We start from the raw sequence: 13,868 nt of genomic DNA, 5'->3' as shown, positions 1-13,868 counted from the left end.
GTCATCAAAAAGTTAAAAAAAAATTTTTTTTGGTCAAACATCCCCTTTAAAGTGAAGAGATTGCCAGAATGAAGCATGAGGAAGCTGGCAAAAAGAATTCCACCCCGACGTCGCTGGGAATCAGGGGTGAGGCGGGTTGCTGTGAATATGCAAAGCAAGCACAGGAAAAGCTCTCAGAGGCACAAGGCGAGGAAAACGCGTGAGCCGGGTGCCGTTCATGCGAGAGCGCGGATGTATATGAGCACATGTCGACGCGCTCACCATGCGGACCAGGCAGGCGGCTCATGCATATTGAGCGGGTACCAGGGGGAGCGCGATTTCCAGCCGCTCAATTATGTATCTGGACAGTCCCTGTGTTTGCTCACACCTCATTTCACACGCAGCCTTTGTGAGGGTCAGAAGACCCGGGGCCTGATTGGCTAGCACTCAAAGAAAATAGAGAGGAAGTGGAAACAAATCATCGGTGTGAATGAAGGTCCCCGGACGTGAAGGACACGGCGTGGCGAGGACTTGAGCGGCGCCTCATTTCTCATACTACGAAGGAATTTGCGCCACCAAATACACAATGATTGCTTTGTCACAGTTGTTGACTGACTTCCGTTTGACAGCTTATGGAATGATCGTTTTTACGGATGGAATATCAGGGTGGTTGACCACTTTAGGATCAAAGATGAAAAAAAAAAAAGTCAGAGGAGGACCTTGAATGCATTCCCCTGTAGACAGTGGGGGTTAAAGCAAAAGCAAAGTGCCCACCGGGGAAAGTAAATGAGCTTTCAGGATGATGAGGCAATTTCCAAATAAATCGCGAAGGGCCGGCGTTGTCTTCTGTGTGGACGGCTAAGGTCACAACACAGACACGAAACTAGTTGGCATTGTCGCGCTCCGGCATGTGTGCGCCTGTTTGTGTATGGGGATCGATATTGCGCAGTGAGAGACGGTCAAGTCTGCTCATGTGACTACATTCCTCTGTCTCACTGTGAAAGACTCATTGATTACCCAAGTCTGTGTTTGTTAGCACAAATGCTGCCCGCGGGCACGCAAAAGGACACAAAGCAAACGTCACATATCCATGCATGCTCACAGTATATTACATTTATAACCATAATTTCTGACAAGATGGAATGTATAGGGGCTCCTCAGTCTATGATGGGGGAGGGGGGGAGGGGGGGCGCTCTAAAACTATCCAATCCAGCCATTTTTTGATCAGCTTTATCCTCACAAGGGTTGCAGGGGGTGCTGGGGCCTATCCCAGCCGTCACCAGGCAGTAGGTGGGGGACACCCTGAACCGGTTGCCAGCCATTCGCAGGGCACACACAGACAAACGACCATCCACTCTCACACTCACAATTTAGAGTGTTCAATCAGCCTGCCATGCATGTTTTCGGAATGTGGGAGGAAACCGGAGTACCCGGAGAAAACCCACGCAGGCCCGGGGAGAACATGCAGACTCCACACAGGGTGGCCGGAGCCGGAGCCAAACCCTGTGCCTCTGCACTGTGAGGTCGATGCGCCAACCACTGGACCACCGATCTGCCCAGAGTCTGGAACTAAGTAATGGCATTTCTATTCATTTGGTGAGGTGCTGACATACTGTATATTCCCACCCGAGTGACAATGTACATTCCCGATTGGGACATAAATGTTCGACCCAGAACCAAATTGGCCCGGTGACTGATGGTTAGAGACCACTTTTATAAAAAAAAGAAAAAAGGATGAATTAATATTGCCTCAATTGCTTTGACATTGTGGCAAAATGTAGAAATTTATGCGAGCCATGTCTGTGGCCTTTGTTGTGACAGGACGCGACGAATAATCATCAACAAAATAGAAAGCCTGCCTTTTAGTGCAATTTCATTGACATTTCTGGCAAGAACAACATTGCATCACGCGCCATCAATTTGCCTTTCAGATGATTGCTGATCATAATACATAACGCTGACCCACGTGACTCGTTCATTCTCACTCCAAATTGGTTCCGCAGGTACCACGGGGCCTTTACCTTACCTGCATTATGAATTATGTATCATGCTGTTGAGCCATACAAGACTGCTAAATTGGGCCGGTGTGTATCTGTGCGCCGATTTGTTGTTTGACTTTAGCCACTAATTGGACGTGTGTCCGTGTGTGTGTGTGTGTGTGTGTGTGTGTGTGTGTGTGTGGCACAGAGGTCCAGTGCAGGTAGCGTGGACAGTTTAATGCCTCTGCTGCGAAAAACACAAGTTCAAGGAGAGAAGGCTCACTCTCTTTATCACACTTTGCCGCTCTGACCCGACCATCTCGGTTCCTCGCTTCCCCGTCTTCCTGCCTTCTTTTCCCACTTTGTTCTTCCTTCCTGTGGGATCTTTAGCGATCCATTCACCGAGCTCCAACAGGTGACCCCACCCTGACACACACACCAATTAGTTGCTAAACTAGAGACCAAGAGCAATTATAGAATGCGGACATCCTCTCAGCTCTGCAGCTCACTCTCTGTATGTGTGTGTGTTTGTGTGTGCGTGTTGTGCTCTCCAGTGAGGGCCACATGAATGTACGCAGTGCTTTACCAGGTTGGAAGACGCTGATTCCCAGCAGGTTGGAGGTACGGTTGGCCACTCTGCTCCAGCTGTTGTCGTAGTTTTTCCTCCACAGAACGGCGGTGCACTGGTACTTGCCCGCCTCGCGACGCCCCGCCCGCGTCACGGACAGCCGGAAGTTGGTGTTGGAGTGCGAGCGGTCCACGGTGGTGCGGGTGCCCAGACCGAGCAGCTGCTCCCCCCACTGCAAAGTACCCTCCCGGGTGAAAGTCACCAACTCCTTGAACTCGCCCTCGCCGGAGGCCTCTGTCCCAGCAGGCATGAAGCGCCAAGTGACCGAGGTGGGGACGCGAGGGTTGTGGCGGGGCTTGACCAAGCACAGGAGGTCAAAGGAGTCTCCGTAGGTTACAGATGGGGTCCGTGATGAGGCGGAGACCACGAAGGAGGACTCTGGTGGCGAGAGAACAGAAGATATGATGATGATAACACAGGCAACGTAACCAAGAGTACATATTGGATCTGATTAATATATGCCAGAGTTTCCCAATGTGTTTCAGCTCAAGCCCTGCCGCAAATCGCAGCCAAACTGGACGAAATCAATACATAAATACAGCCAGCGGCAACTCGCATCTGACATTAGGTGCTTGGCACACATATACTCACTCGATGCAATGGGGAAAAACTGCAACCCCCCGGGGTCTCTAAGGAAACATTTTATTTATTGAACCATAAACAACATGATGTGCTTGTCAAAGAAGTGGATTGCCCTGGCCGTCGTAGCCGTATTATAATATGAAAAGAGACGAAAAGGACGAGAAAAAAAAAGCAGTGTCGATATTTGAGAGGCTGCTGGTGATGATTGCCCGCTTCATTGACTACTCATTCATTCGTGAAAGAGAGATTCTCCACGCTTCAATTTTTAGCCATAGGTCCATGGAAATGAGAAATATACTTAAATATCACTATAAAACATTTCATATACGTATAAAAAGACTAAAATGCTCAACTTATAGCGGACCAAAACTTCATAAAAAGGGAATGAAGTTGACAAAATGTGACATGAAACAAGTGGGATTGGAATTGAACGAAAATTAAGACTACATTTAGAAATGGCTGGTAAAATGAACACAACTGGGCACATATCGACATTCATAGGTCTGTTTTTGGACTGTGGAAGAAGTTGGAGTAATGTGGAGTAGAAAATCCACCTGTCGAGAATGCACACAAACAGGGGGAAACCAAGAGTAGAGGTTTTGAGTTGAGCATTTGTGCATGCGCTTCATTCACAGTGAGAGCCTGCCTCAACATTAACAGCGATGCAAAGACAACGCAAGGGAAATACTTCTTTTAAGCACCGATGTTCGATCTCCGCCCACCTCGCCGCCGAGTGGAAACTGTCCTCATTAGGCCAAAACGTTCCATCATTATCATACATTGATATCAACATACGCCTCCGGGCGGCGTGGGATCTCGGTCTTAAAATGATCTGCTGCCATGTTTGTTATACTGTATGTTAAATTATGAAGCACTAAGCAAACAACAAAACAAAAATTGGAGGAAATATGTCTCGTTATTTTGACGAAAATTTCTCCCTGGTCTTGATTTTGTCCTGTCCCTCATCCCTTTTTCTCCGACAGCCATCCTCCCCATTGTGCTTTAGGGCGGTGTAATCAATGGCTTTTTTTCAGTCCGGTCCACTTAACCCACCGCAGCGGAGGCTGCCTGGGGTTTTTCATTTTCTCACTGACAAAAACCTGGGCAGCTATTTTCATTGAAATGGAAAGACTACACAGCATAAAAGGCGCTAGTCTGTGTGTTTTGTTTTGTTGAAATATACTCCACTCTAGTCTGTCAAGCTAAGCTACTGCACCATGTTGCCTTGTCTTGACTGTGGCACACAAATGAAAAGAAGAAGTTTCCCAGTGGATGTTTTCCGAGGATGCCCTCCAGGGTTTTGTTAGTAGGCAGCGGGAGTCCATTAGGAGGTCTATGAATTCAATTAGGTTAAAATGACCATATATAATATCCGGAGCATTAGGCTGTCAATCGATTCAGAGGGGCAGGTCACAATAGAACCCATCCTGTGCCCAGAGGATGTTTTTTTTTTCTTTTTGGGTAGACAAAATCAGCAAGCCTTACTTTTTTGTGTCTGACACAAAAGGGATGTGGATCCAATAATACTTATTTTCAAGGAGGAAAAGTGGTAAACACACAAACCAAAATAAATACAAGATGAAGTTCAACACAAAATGTCCGTCGCATCACACACACACCATTTGTCTACAGTACAAACACGGACAAAAAGAGGGGGCAGAGACAAGGACATCTTGACTTGTTTGCACCAAACTACCGTATTTTCACGACCATACGGCGCACTGTATAAAAAGGTGCAAACCGAGTTTCGGATGCTATTTCTGTATTTAACACATACTAAAGACGTAATGTATTATTGGACGCAGATATGGTAAATGATATGCTAGCTTAAAAAATACGGTAGCATCCATGCATGCTCGCATATCTTTTGAAAAAGGCAGCTGGAGCAAAACTGAGTGCGGTTGTACTTTCTTGAAGTATTTAAACATCCGCATGCTGTCCTCAGTTACGTCCGCCTTTCCTCGATATAAAACAACGGCACAACTTCGGTCAGTCAAGCGGACCCCTCATCGAAGTCACACGACAACATTCACATATTTTGGAACTCGGTGCATATACAAGGCGACCCGCATTATTAGGCGCCCCGCCCCCATCCATTTTGGAGAAAATGTCAGACCTTTAAGGGTCGTAAAAATACGGGACATAACAGGCCTTCTTGTTCCTCAAACGAATGTCTGCCTGAAGCCAACAAATAGCCACTTAAAATCAGACCTCTTTGAAGCAAGTTAATCTGTGTGTGTGTGTGTGTGTGTGTGTGTGTGTGTGTGTGTGTGTGTGTGTGTGCCGGCAAGTATTGAGCCCCTCTGCTCTTGACCTGCCAGCTCCTCACTGCTTCGCTCCAGTGGTTTTCTCAGCCTGTACTCAGAATGTTCTTCTTAACTCTGCACTGATGGAGGGCAGACCCATACACTGTGAAACACATCGGTGCTGAATTTCCATTTGGATAAATCCAACTAATCTGTGTGTGTGTGTGCGTGTGTGTGTGTGTGTGCGTGCGTGTACGTGTCTCTCTATGCGCATAATGACTGCCACCGCAGCATGCAACACTTGACGTGTGGCAGGTGGTGTGAGAATGTGTCCTAATAGTTCTTTGCCCCTAGGCAGAACATGAATAAACCATGGAATGTTCGAAAACCTGCTATGGACATAAGTAATGGGACACACGGCCATTACACCTACAGTGAATGAAAAACGAAGAAAATGTGCTGCTGGAACAGCTTGCACTCTTCTGGAAAGACTCTACGAACGAGACTTTTGGCGTGTGTCATTAAACCTTGAAAATCTCCGGCTCACAAGCTCTCTTCGTGTTCTTCCTGTGATGAGGTTGAGTTTTTCACGTTCGACCGGCCCAAACTCATGCAAGCATGTCTTTATGAACCTTGCTTTGCACAGCTAGGAGCTTTGCCCGGCCGTCGATTCAGTTACTGATAAAGAAATTTAGTCTAGTTAGCATGCGTCGGAGGTTCACAATGATTTGGACTGATTTGTATATAGCATGACATGGTAGGGCGGAACGATTTTCGGAAAAGAGTGAATTGCAATTTTTCTGACAAGATATCGTGATGTGGATTCCATTCACGATTTTAGTCAAATCAAAGTTTAAAGATTATATTTGCTACGTACAGTTACATTTACAACATAAAATTACATCATAGCATCAAAACCTGAAAAGCTTCAGTTATGGATCAACACGAAAGAGGCATGAGGGCGGGCACGTTTTTAAAGTGTTTCAACAAAGAGCAAGACCTTTATTTGATTCTTCTGTCTGTCGTGATGGCACATATTTGCCCGTATCCAATTCCATGGGCTGAGTGCGGTCTGTCAGCCAGTGTGTCTCGCTCCCCACTTTTCGGTACCAAAGCAAGATGGTTGACACCCCGAATAGACAGTAAGTGTGCCAAAAAGTGGTACAGTTGACGACATAGCGCTGACCGTTTAACAGGCTGTAGTGGATGCAGCTCGAGCTGTTATGTACAATCACACCGCTATTGATCAAATGACAAGTCAACCTTGCACGAGCATATTCAGTGGACCACTTAAGTGACTTAAGCGGGTCTCCATAACGGTGTCGTTGATATCGCTTCATTGATCAGTTCTAGCCGTTAGCTTTATGAGTTACAACAAGACTGCATTTGATACATAAAAGTTTATGACTGACACGTCTCCATGGACAACGCACTTCAATGTGTCTTGCTCCATCCAGTGGATACTGCAACACTACACATCAATAGAAGGTTGCCGTGTCGTGGAATGGAACAATTCAGCTATTTTGGTATTCTTCACAATGCTTACAATAAACCAAATTGTAAACTGAACTACTTGGTAGAAGGCCTTTCCTGCCTTAACCATTCATTCTGTAGTAAAAACATAAGCACATTTTTTTCTTTTTTTATGTGAATGGTCTTGAAAGCAGTTCAGACTTAAAAAAAAAAAACTTACCAACAGTCTTGACGGTGACCACCCGCGTGTCTGACTTCTCTCCAATCTGCTCCCAGCCGAGTTCCGGTTCAGTGCCGCTTTGAAACCACTCGGTTGCAGTGCAACTGTACTGCCCTTCATCCCCAGGCAAGACGTTGTAGATGGATAGTAAGAAGGTGTCAAGCCCCGACCTCTCGACTCGAATCTCCCCATAGCTGGAGCGCTCCCTGTAGGCATCGCTGTGGCGAACGGTGCCATCTCTGTCCAAAGAGGCCAACCTCTGGGCCGGTTCACTGCCTTGCTTGTCCGTCCACTGCCAGACAACAGACAGCGGACCTGTGGTGGACTGCACCAAGCAGGTCAACTGCATCACGTTGCCCTCCAGTACCTCAGAGGAGTTGCTCGACAACAAGACGGTGATGTTGCTCTCTGTAAGGAAAACAGACAACTCGATCAAAATCAGCAAGTGAGGAGATGGAAGTCCTTCATTTTTAAAAATCCTGTCCCCACACTGAATCCAAAAGACAACAGCAAAGCACACGTTCAGTATTAAAACATCCCAGAGAACATGAGCCCAGTGGCAATGCAACAAATTACAAAGCCTGTTCCCTGGAGTATAAGACCAACCTGCGCGATGCGTAGCACACCAGGCTTTGCCGGTGTACGTGAGAGGTTGCTATTGCGGATACGTTCCTGGCCCGAGGCGCATCAGAGTGACGGATAGTGAGCATGCCCTGGCGGGTTTGGGTTTGTGTAGGGGATGGGGGTTTTTAGTCTTTCGGAACTCGCAGTAGTTTATTCACTGAGCTAAGAAGGATTGGATGACAAGAGGCAGATGAGGAGGAGGGTAAGAAGTCCTTCCAGGCTCTCTTGCTTGCTTTCCCCGCTTTACGACAACCTCTTCACTTCAAAAACATCACAAAGCTGCAGTTAACCCAAAAACTAAAGTACCAGCCGGCCAAACTTTGTTCTTCCTCCCTAATAGACATGAGCCGTGTATGAATGTATATTATGTTAGTCACTCCGCTTCTATCACAGTGAAACCTAAAAATAATTTTTTCCAATCTGTTTCACATTCATTCCGAATCTTTCATACGTGAGATAACTCTACAAAAACACAAGGATTATGGAGGCGCAACACATCAGTGAACAAGGGCGTTTCAGTTGTGTCCTAGAGCTCTGCATACACCGTACTAATTTGTTGCTTCCCGTACAAGTACCATATTGGCCCGAATGTAAGACGGTGTTTTTTGCATTGAAATAAGACTGAAAAAGTGGGGGTCGTCTTATATTCGGGGTCTAGATATACCCATTCACGACACTAGATGGCGCCAGATATCACTGAAGCGAATACTGAACTCGACTCCCCAGGCCAAAGTGAACCCGTCACGAAGAATAAAAATAAAAATAGCGGTAGCACGAAGAAGAAAAATAAAAAATAGCGGTAAGAATGTTCAGATATTAAGATTTGAATGAGGCAAAATAACATGCTTTTTCTCTCAAATATATTGTTATAATCATTTGTTTCAGATGTACTGTAATTATTTTCTTTATAAAAATTAATTTGGTGTTCAAAAAGTATTTTTTCGAACTTGAGTCTTGAAAAAGGGGGTCGTCTTATAATCAGGGCCGTCTTATATTCGGGCCAATACGTTAAATCCCCTGCTATGGAAAGTCGAATTGACCTTGAAATGTGTCTTTAGCCTAATTTCCACGTACAGTTTGTTTCAGTGCGTTGTGCATTTTACAGCATTTCCTTTGTAAAAGGTCCCAAAATATCTGAGCCCAACAGTGCCCCTTTTCAGTATGCCCTAGTTATGTTTTTAGGTTAAAGTACAAATTCAATGCGATATAACTGATGCGAGAATATCCTTTACACGCCCTTCGGTGTATTCCTGATACAAACCGTACACCGTGGCAAATGGTACCTTGTTGGAAAACAGCATTAGCGTTGACTTGCTGTGACTACATCACATCTCGTGATGAGTGACTTTCTCCCACTTTCCCGTTTTAGAGTGGCGGCGAACAAATTTAGATGAGTGTGTGAACATGAGAAAGATGCTCGAGCATAAAAAAAGAGCGCCACCTCAGTCTCAACTGCTTGCTTTACGCCGTTCCAGGTTTTCCTTAACTTGTGTAACCTCCATAAACATACTTTATAAGGCATTAAAGGTCTTTGTTGGAAAAACAAATTCACCCCTAAAAGGGGTTTTCCCTGGAGACTTCCGCTGGTTTGGGGCTATTTTATGTGGGCTGATTTAGCAGGAGGCGCATATCAGGGTCAGGTTAGCATGGTGTTAGCCGCTTGAAAGGACTCGCAACTTTGTGGTTAGGGAGGGTTTTGTTGCTGTTGTTTTTAGTAAAGGCAGCGGCTGACGACACAGATTGTCCCAGCGCAGAGAGACTATGATGCCAAAATGTATGAGGGGGATGAAACAGATGAACCTTCTGCCTTTCAGAAGTCAAATTTGCAACGATCTGACTGACCCCAACCATACATCCGAAAAGAACCTCATCACCCGACGTGGGGAACCTCTTGGCGGACACAGAAGTGATGCGCCTTTCTTTGGCTCTTTTATTTCTTTGTCGTCTTATTTCATGGCTGTTAGTTCAACCTCTGTAAGTCTAGACTCTACAGCTTTCCATTATCCTGGTGTACCCGCCCCTCATCCCTGCACCCCCCACCATCCCTCCGACCCGCTTTATGGGAAGGACCATAATTCTACATTACAATTCCTTAGCAATCCACTCAAAGGGAAAATACATTAGGAATAAGAGCAGCATTATCTGATCTCTACTTACTCACAGCTAACAATAGGGGCTATCTGTCATGGCAAAGGGAGAGAGGTGGGGACATTCAATACCACTAAAACTGCTCTTATGAATAGCTCATGATTCTTAGTGTAATTGACAAGTAAGGACAGAACAACTAAGCCAGTGGCCTCGTGACCGGATTATGACTCACTGAGCGGCTGCACTGTGATCTGAACGTTGCGGGACCGCTTGCTGCGGTCGATGAAGTCTCCCGTGGGTGTCTTTTCCCGCTCTGTCACGCGGCAGATGTATTTGCCGGCGTCGTCGGGGCGTAGGTGCTGCAGCTTGAGGAGGTGCACATTGGGGCTCTCCTTACGCACCGTCATGTGGCCGGCAGCTTCGCGAGCCACGTAGTCTGTTCCCAGGACAGGCACGGCACTGGGGCCCACCACGGCCACCGGTGAGCTGCTGAAGACCCACGACACCATGAAGAATCGCTCAAGGACGTTCTGCGCCTCAATGGTGCAGCGGAGCTCCAGCGGCTCACCGGCCGTGAAGGACCGTCGCTCCGTGCTCACCTGGATGCTGAAGTCACGATCTGAAGAGAAAACAGAACGTGATCGTTAGAAAGAATTGGCCAGCGAACAAAAACCTGTTTCAGTGACGGTCATTGAAAGCTGGACGGCTTTTTTTTCCTAACTCCAAATTCTTAAAAAAATGCTGATATAACTCCAATATGCACCCACCTCAAAAAATAAGATTTTTAAAATAAATGAAAATATTGAAAAAAAAACGAGTTGGAATTTAAGTGTTACGTGACAGGGACTTGGTCGTGCAACTTTTGGGTATCAACCCAAACGTACTTCCTCATATTCAATTTAATTTTTATCTTATCTGATTATCCAGTATTCACGGCGCATTCGTTTTGGTCATTTTATTAAGGCGCCTTTACTCGATAACAACACTAAGCATTAAAACATTATCCATCGTGTTTCCAGCTCAATGATTTTACACCCAACTTATCCAAGCACCTCTTTATGGACCTTGCTTTGTGCTCTTCCCCATTCAAAATGTCTTGTCAGGGCAAACTATGGCAATTAGTACTACTCGTGATTGATTCATTGATTAAGAGGCATGTCCCAATACTTTGATCCATACAGTACATTATACACTAAATAATGACTGGCTTCGTGTCGCTATTAACCCCCGCGCCCGCCTCTCGTCTGTGCGCTCCTCTGCATCACAACAGAGAACTGACGGGGGGAGGGGGGGAGGGGGCATCGAACATTTTCACACCAGAGTGTTTGTCAGGAAGTGAGTACGTCGTCGTAATTACAGCTCGAGGCTACCACCAACACTGAGAGGCAAAGCATCCGTTTCCGACACGTAGCCTACCGCGCTCATCATCTGCAAATTAATACAGCAAATAAACCCAGCGCACGCCCCCCCATGCACCCCCCCCCCACACACAAACACACACACTCACAGAAAGTGATCGTAATTTGGATAAGTGGAAGCGGAGTGAGCACCACCAACTTTGCAGGAGGAAGAAGAGAGCACTTGACTCCCTGTCACACTGCAAGTGAGAATTCTAATTAGGTTTATTTTTTATTGCCGAGGTGAAAGCGACGAGGGGGGGTCGGGGGGGGGGGGGGTGCGGCGACCGGCACACTCTGACAAATCAGCGTTTTTTATTTTTATTTATTTTTTAAATCCCTGCACCGCACAGACTGACCTCAACCTTTCCTCTTTTCTATTCCCATGGCGTCTTCTCTGTGGTTGCAACTGACACAATTTTAGTGTCATCTTGTGCCCCGAGAATCCCCTTAATATTCTATCCTCCTCACTTTAGTATTCAGCCTCTGCACTCAAAAACTGTGGATAGCACAGTCTTGCATTGTTTTGCCAAGATTAAGTCTCCACAATACGGGCAGAGCTCTCATGGGGGAACTTTTGAGTCTTTCTTGATTATTGTGCATTGGCTGTGTTGGCATACTCGGGGATGACTACGTTTCCTTGATAGACTGGGAAGAGGAACAAATAATTGATTACAGTTCTCGGTTTACGATGGCACAGACAAAAGATTTGAGGTTGCAAGTAAATGACGACTAGTTTACACAGCAACATAAATTATTTTCATACTTACTGTTTTGCATTTGATTGTGTGTTTATTATGGATTAGAAGTGTTTTTCATAGTTTGTACAAATGTTTTGTGTGTTGCAGCACAACATAGGCAGGGTAATGCTGCCCAGTGCGTGGCCATTTTCTATAGCGCTCAGCTCATTAGAGATGCGGGTGAGTTGAAGTTGACTCAGTGGTCATATATAATTGTTGATATCATTTTTTTGTTGTCGTTGTTGAGAAAACTCATGCAATCAATTCACAACCAATTCCGCACAAGTGACATCATTCTTAAAGATCGATAAACCTATCAGTATGCATTAAATAGTCGTAGCAAGTAGACCGAACAAGTTATGACGAATAGAGTAGGCAGTGCAGCAGAAGACAGCCATAATCGCAACACAAAATACAAATGTAACACACAGAACAGAGTAAAATTTGTTCTCAGCGTGTGCAGTGAGTGCTTTCCAAGTCATTTAAATAATTGTCGGTGGCGCACACTTTCTCAACACTATATGTGGTCACCTTGCATCACAGTGTGTTATGTACCAAATGTAACGTGTGATGTGCTGCAACTTGAACCGCCACGATGTCACTCGCAGATTGATTGTTGAACGGGAATAAATAACAGTAATCTTCTGCATATATTACGATGTCAGAGCCCAAATCTTTTTGCGTAGACGCTATTCAAGAGGGTTGATTTATACTGATACGACAACTAAGGAATGATGACAGCTCACTATTCATCTTGGTACTTGGTGGGCTGCCTTCCTGATGAGGACAATCAAGTTTAGATCCATGTCATTAATAATATCGAATAGAAGTGACATTCCAAATCCCACATTGTTTGGTCCAAGTCTTCAATGGTGAAAAATTATAATTCATTGCTCTTTTTCTGTACTTATTTCTTTCGAACATGCTGTGTTCAAAAATATTACGAAAAAAGTCAAGTTCATAACCAGGCGAAACAAGCAAAGGATGGTTTTGTTTTGGGTGTTTTTGTGCTTCAGTGTGAAATGGAGGCGAGTGGCAATGACCAAGCGGGGGAAAAAAAAGTAATAAATCACACTGTGGTACATTTAAGATTTTTTAAAAATTCCTCATTATGACCACCGTAATAAAAAGCATGTACGAAAGCCAACATGACAGCTTTTTCCATCAACTGTTTGCCATTGGTTAACCCCTTTGTAAAGCAAATGGCTGCCATCTACTGGATTGGAGTGAAACATCATCTTCATATTCCTACTTTCAGGCAGGGAGGGCCCTGCTATTAAACTGCTTTCTCGTGGCACAGTTACGGCTCTAGTTCATCCACCTTTAAAAGAATAAGGTGCAAAAACTATGCGGCATTGTAAAAAGTACATGATTACATCAGTTGGAAGTAGACTAACAACGAACAACAATTAATCGAGATACTTTAATTTTATCCAAGAGGTGACAAAGCAGGGGATTAATTTACTGCTACAACAAATCGGAGACTGCGGGGTCTGAAATGCAGCGTCTCGATCTAATGAACAGCAGCCATTTTTTTTTGCAGGCAATCCCATAGCACAGACTGTCCAGACAAACAACCTTTCACCCCTGTGGATAATTTAACATGCACCTTCTAGGAATGTGGGAGGAAGCCAGGACCCAAGGGAGTTTCGAACACAGAACCTGTTGACTGTGTGACATGTGCCCCTTTTCCATACCAGTTCTACTGGGAACCAGCCTAGTTCTGCCATGCTATTCCAACGCAATGTGTTTTACAGCAACACTTAACCATATACTGTATACAATTTCATATGGACCTGTGACGGAAGTAGCAAAAGTTGTGGTAAAAATTATGGGAGAAAGGTGAGCTCAGTCTTTCAACATGTTGACACCGTCATCTTTATTTTCACCACATCCAACTTTTTGGAGTAAC

General features: G+C 45.2%; 1 protein-coding gene across 2 annotated transcripts in view; it reads right to left on the bottom strand.

The window, feature by feature from the left end:
• The window catches only part of igsf3 (immunoglobulin superfamily, member 3), an 86,511-nt gene that overhangs the window by 19,957 nt on the left and 52,686 nt on the right, over positions 1–13,868 (bottom strand). For both annotated transcript variants that reach the window (XM_086124306.1, XM_086124307.1), the window contains exons 4-6: positions 10,052–10,438; positions 7,108–7,515; positions 2,545–2,964 (exon numbers count right to left, since the gene is read on the bottom strand). In XM_086124306.1, the coding sequence (XP_085980432.1) occupies positions 2,545–2,964; positions 7,108–7,515; positions 10,052–10,438 (1,215 nt within the window). The remainder of the gene's footprint in view (positions 1–2,544; positions 2,965–7,107; positions 7,516–10,051; positions 10,439–13,868) is intronic.

The sequence above is a fragment of the Hippocampus guttulatus genome, chromosome 11 (genome assembly GCF_054856545.1).
Source record: "Hippocampus guttulatus isolate MCC_2025c chromosome 11, RoL_Hgut_1.0, whole genome shotgun sequence".
NCBI classification, from domain to species: Eukaryota; Metazoa; Chordata; class Actinopteri; order Syngnathiformes; family Syngnathidae; genus Hippocampus; species Hippocampus guttulatus.
The sequence above is the reverse complement of the archived record's forward strand: the minus strand, read 5'-3'. Positions and strand labels throughout refer to the sequence as shown.